The 6,018-nt window shown below is 33.1% G+C and overlaps 1 protein-coding gene across 1 annotated transcript; it reads left to right on the top strand.

The window, feature by feature from the left end:
- Window positions 1–212: 212 nt before the first annotated feature.
- Window positions 213–3,563, top strand: LOC119834168 (ATP-dependent RNA helicase me31b). Its single transcript, XM_038358442.1, has 7 exons — window positions 213–277; window positions 347–428; window positions 720–926; window positions 1,146–1,317; window positions 1,585–1,735; window positions 2,024–2,219; window positions 2,363–3,563. Exons 1-7 carry the CDS (start codon window positions 213–215, stop codon window positions 2,816–2,818), a joined length of 1,329 nt encoding a protein of 442 aa, XP_038214370.1. The 3' UTR covers window positions 2,819–3,563.
- Window positions 3,564–6,018: the final 2,455 nt, after the last annotated feature.

Here is a 6,018-nt window from a genome sequence, read left to right as displayed (position 1 = left end):
ATTGGTATGTACCGTTGTAGATGTATTGATTTCAATGTTTTAATTTTATTGTTGCAGATAATCCTGAAGTCGTCTGGTATACGTGATTAACTTTCTAAATATCTTATGTGTCGAAAAGTGACTTATCGTGAAATTTGTTTTGTGTTAGACTGTACGAAAGATTTGTGATAAGTTTCTAATTTTAGTCACCCATATAGGGCAACTTTGGAAAAATGATGACCGAAAATAGAATTAGTTCAAGTAATCACGTCGGAAACAGTTTAAATAATCAGAAAGGGTCAGTATGTCGAGGCATCAAATTTGGGATGTGTGTGTAATCTGTTCCTAACCGTTTTTATGTTTTTAGAGATGTCGATAAAACGGTTGACGACATTGGATGGAAATCAAAATTAAAACTACCCCCTAAAGATAGAAGAATAAAAACTAGTGTAAGTATTGGTTTGAAGTTAACACCACATTTTTTTTAAATTGATATTTTTTACTTATTATTACATGTAGTGTAGTGTTCAATAGTGGTACTTGTTTTTCTTTTTATCATATCTACATTATATTCAATTAAAAACCACTTTTTTTTGTTACATCACCTTAGACTCGGTAGCCAGACCTGGAGTATGTAGCAAAATCTTACATTATAAATGATCTTACATTATAAAAATTGATTATTAGCTTTTGTAACTTTAATTTTAAAGAATTAAAAATGGTTTCTATTATTGTTTTAGGATGTAACAGACACAAGAGGAAATGAGTTTGAAGAGTTTTGCCTTAAGAGAGAAATCCTTATGGGTATTTTCGAAAAGGGATGGGAAAAGCCATCCCCCATTCAAGAGGCTTCAATACCCATTGCTCTCAGTGGTAAAGATGTACTCGCAAGGGCCAAAAATGGAACCGGCAAAACAGGCGCATATTGTATTCCAGTCTTAGAACAGGTATAAATGTGTCTCAGTTGTTTGACATTTCAAACAACAATTTTGTTCATATATAAATACATTCATGTTATTTTTAATTAATTGTATTTATATGATGATATTGTTTGGATTCCCCTTCACTTGTTATCATAAGTGATAAAACCAATGCTGATAAGTCTGCTCTTACCTATATTAAATATGTCATTTAAGCATCAAAAAGTAATGTTAGCGTTTTTGTAGGTTGATCCAAAAAAAGATTGTATTCAAGCTTTAATTGTGGTACCAACTCGAGAGCTAGCCTTACAGACATCACAAATCTGCATTGAACTAGCAAAACACACAGATATACGTGTAATGGTCACTACAGGAGGCACAAACCTCAGGGATGATATTATGCGTATATATCAAAATGGTAAGATTTGAAAATAACTTATTCTTGTAAATTTTTTCAACCTCTATTATTCCCATTATTTCCTAATTTTGCTAAATCTGAAAAATTACTTGTTTTCATAGTCTGCTGGTTGAGATTTAAACCAATATTTTAAACTAATGTTGAGTAACTAAAAAGTTTTTATTTATAATATTGATAATATTTTCATTATATTTCATATATTACTCAACTAAAATAAAATAAGAACTTTTTCAATGTTTGAAAACTAAGTAATTATACCTTTTGCAGTTCAAGTAATAATTGCCACACCTGGGCGAATGATTGATCTCATGGATAAACAAGTAGCCAAAATGGACCAGTGCCGGATGTTGGTATTAGATGAGGCAGACAAACTTCTTTCTCAAGACTTTAAAGGCATGTTAGATATGGTTATCTCAAGGTGAGTTATAATGTAAAAAAAAAAATAACAGTTTATAACAGAAATAAAATTACATACTTCAACTTGTAAAACACAGATTATAGTTCTGCATTAAAAAAAAATTGTTGTCCGCATGAGCTAAAAGTACTACATAGTTTTTGTTTTATTGCATGCAACCATTCTGATTTTTTTGTGCATCAAGTATTTGATATATTATTGTTTGTTTAATATAACCCTGTGTAACATAACATCTGTGTGCGTGACCTTTTATAGTCCCCATAAATATTTAATACTTGTAATCTTTTACAGATTACCAAAAGAACGCCAAATCTTGCTATTCTCTGCAACCTTTCCATTAAGTGTGAAGCAGTTTATGGAGAAGCATCTCCGAGAACCATATGAGATTAACCTTATGGAAGAGTTGACACTAAAGGGAGTTACACAGTACTATGCTTTCGTACAAGAGAGACAAAAAGTGCACTGTTTAAATACCCTCTTTTCAAAGGTACATTTAATAAAACTTTCTCCCTACGCAATTAAAATCAAGTAAACTTTCATACAGTAATAACACACATGTTTATAATATATAGTGACTGTTTAGTTATGGATTAGCTTAAATCTGAATTAATCTATACATGTTTGTTTCAGTTGCAAATAAATCAATCTATTATATTCTGCAATTCCACCCAACGTGTAGAATTACTTGCAAAGAAAATCACAGAGCTGGGTTACTGTTGCTATTACATCCACGCGCGCATGGCGCAAGCTCACCGCAATCGTGTGTTTCACGACTTCCGCGCGGGGCTGTGTCGCAACTTGGTGTGCTCGGACCTCTTTACGAGAGGCATCGACGTGCAGGCGGTGAACGTGGTCATAAACTTTGATTTCCCACGGATGGCGGAGACGTACCTGCACCGCATCGGTCGCTCGGGCCGGTTCGGGCACCTGGGTATCGCCATCAATCTAATAACATACGAGGACCGCTTCGCCCTGCACCGCATCGAGCAGGAGCTGGGCACGGAGATCAAGCCGATCCCGAAAGTCATCGACCCGGCGCTGTACGTGGCGCGCTCGGTCGAGGAGGACGACGGCGCGGACAAGTAACGCTCTGCCGCCCGTCGCCCGTCCCGCCGCTAAACCTGGACTTACCTACTGGTGTATGGATTAGTTTAAACTGCAAAAACAAAAACTTATTTGTAAAAAGTGTAATGAATTTTATTGTAACAAAATGTGCGTGTATATAGTTTATCGTGGATTAAGACTTGAACCTGCTAGAGGGTTACTTTTTTAAAGTGTATATAAACAAACATCAGGACTTGTGAAAGGCACCCAGACGCTCTTTGTCCATATTGGATTCTGTGCGTGGTTTCCTATGATTGTTAAAAAGTAAAATATTTATCTGAACACTATTTGAGTGAAAGTCTATCTAGATTTGTATGTGGATTTTGAAGAAATTGTGGTAGACTTTCAACATTAAAAATTTAGTCCTACCCATATATTACACATATTTGAGCTAGCACTGGTTTGATTTTATGTTGTTAAAATATTAAAAGTAACTTTCCGATGTATGGGTAGATTTTAGTCTAGCTCAAATGTACAATTTTAAAAATATGTATAGATTTCTGAAAACAGTGTCAAATGCGTTGTTGTTGACCGCTTGAAACAACGTCTATTATATCAAGTCGTTACTTTATTCAAAACCAGGTTAAAACAGAGTATTGAAAAGAAATTATCAATTTTATTTATAAGCTGGTGTAAACATTTTGTGTTGTCTTAACCTGGTACTGCTATTTTGTGCTTCCTTTCCATTGTTAATATTATTATTTAAAAGCGGATAAAGTCACAGCTTGAAAAAAGGATAATTAAAAAGAACATTCTTGAAACCAAAAAAATATCTCAGGCTCGCCATAAGAATTGGCTTAATTGATGAGCTTAAAATTTTGAGGCTGTGACTCGTAACAAGGCGAAGGAATAGTAACATGGTGGGACGGCTTGCACTATGCGTATTCCTTTGTCTCGGGGATTTGTAAACGGAGCATTTGTGTTCAAATCGTTTAAAATATGCTCTTTGGGGGTTCTAAAAATTTCGGGATGTCACGTGAAGAGTTGCACTGTTTGGTCAACATGTATTTATTTCAAATCTTGCAATTTCTGACGACAATTTGCCACCGAAAAAAAAAACTGCCTGTGTCAGTATTCTCATTAATGGCCTCAGGTATTGTTAAAATTATTTCCATATTTTTGTGCTTATCTCGTTGTTAAAAATGATTAGCGAAATTTTAAAATCCATTAGTACTTAGATAAAAACCTTATTTTCTATGTTTTTAAAACCATTGTCGAAAGTTTTAAAAAATCTTCATATCTGTGATACATTTCATTGTAAGCCTGGTGAGCTTGTGAGATTTTAGACCCTTGTTCATTTCGTCTTCCTAAAGAAAATTCTAGTTTGTAAGGCTGCCGAGCCTCTTCTGTTGTGATTTGGTGATACTTTGTGGTACAAAACCACATAAGTCTTCAAAATTAAGAGAAAAGTATACTGTTTATCTCATTTGTAAGCCAGGCGAGGACGAAATTAGCATATCAAAGATATTTTTCTATAGGTCACAGTTAAATCATGCTCTGATAAAATATACACATATTGAGATTAAATCGGACACTGGTGCCTTCGGGTTTTCATTGGAATTGTTCAGTTTCTCCCATGTGAAGAAGTTATGTTCAAATGAAAAATGAAGTACCGTGAAGCTTATTCGATGTTGAATTATTTCGATGAATCCGTACGGTAGTCAGAAGGCTGACTGATTTTTATATTGTGCGCATTATTTATGTTATTTTTCTAGTTTAAAAAAATATATTCTTGTTGAGAGTGGGCCAAAAATAAACTCTTCACATAAAATGTTATATTATTTTCCTTGCGAGATTGCAATCCATACGTTGCATTTACAGTCAGTCAGTCCATTCTAATCCCTTACATCTCAAGTAGTGTTAACGAGAAACAAACACTATGTAATCATGGTTTTTGTACTTGGACCGATTAAGCTCATTCAATGTACATATAATATTATGTGGACTGGAAAACGTACCTCGAGTATAATATATTAAAACACGATAGGTTTGAGCTCGACCTTGACTAAAACCTATTAGCAAGGTGGTGTAATATTTTACCGAGCAAAGGCACGAACTCGGGTGACGTGCGTCTTACAAATGAGAAGAGCTTAAAAGTTAAAACCACATTTGTATTTTGTACACAAAGTCAAAGTAGTCAAGGTAGGTAGGTACTATGAAGCGAAATGAGCTAAGTGCACACTCGCCGAACTTAAACAAATTGCCAGTTTTTTGGTCTGAAACGAAGGGTATGTGCAAAAATTAAATTTCTGCGGCATAAGACTGCGAAAGTTATTCCACTGAGAAAACGTTTGCTTAATTGCTGGATCTCTGAAACTAGTATTTATTTGTGTATGTATTATAGATAAACAGGCATAAAGTAAACAGCATAAAATGATTTGTATATCTGTTTTAATTTTATTAAAAATTTTCATTACTCCATCGAGCAGGCGGCATGAAATACATAAATAGATGGAAAAAACTCGTAAGTACAGACAGAAGCGAACTCGTTACATTTCCCATTATCTGATTTCAGAGCAAATTATTGTTAAATTTGACTAGAATTTAGATAAAACAAAGAATATTGCTGTCAATTTGAAATCCACTAGACATGCTCGTTGAACACATTAAAACTATAGTACCTACGTAATAAATAGTATAAATATATATATAGTATAAATAGTATAAATTTAAAACAACTAAAATTATTTTTAAGTTTAATGGCAGTAAAATTTTCACACAAAATAAAATTACGAAAATGCTACGATGAATATAAAACCTATGTGTAACGTAATATTTATAAAGTTAACTTTTTTTAAATTAGATGCCGATTAAAGACTGACGCGTACTTCATACGACTCAATTATCATTATTTTTTTTAATTTCAAGAAAATTATGTAGACTGACTCATATGACATAAGCAACAAGATAATTCACTTACTCTTGGATCGGCTAATAAATCTATTTTGTTGTTTATTTTATAGGTTAAATATAATACTAAAATTTTCATAATAATTTTTCGAAATCAAACGCATTACGCACTAAAACTCATTTCTTTGATTTTAGGTTCGTAACAAAAATAAAGCTTTAAGCTAAAAAGTAAACACTTGTGTATAAAAAAAACGGATGAAAAGAATAAAATATTGACGTACGTAATATTGACGTAAAAATATTTGTTGATTTTAATATTATAATTATTAACA

Source organism: Zerene cesonia, chromosome 19 (genome assembly GCF_012273895.1).
Source record: "Zerene cesonia ecotype Mississippi chromosome 19, Zerene_cesonia_1.1, whole genome shotgun sequence".
NCBI lineage: Eukaryota > Metazoa > Arthropoda > Insecta > Lepidoptera > Pieridae > Zerene > Zerene cesonia.
This window is presented reverse-complemented; position numbering and strand designations above follow the sequence as displayed.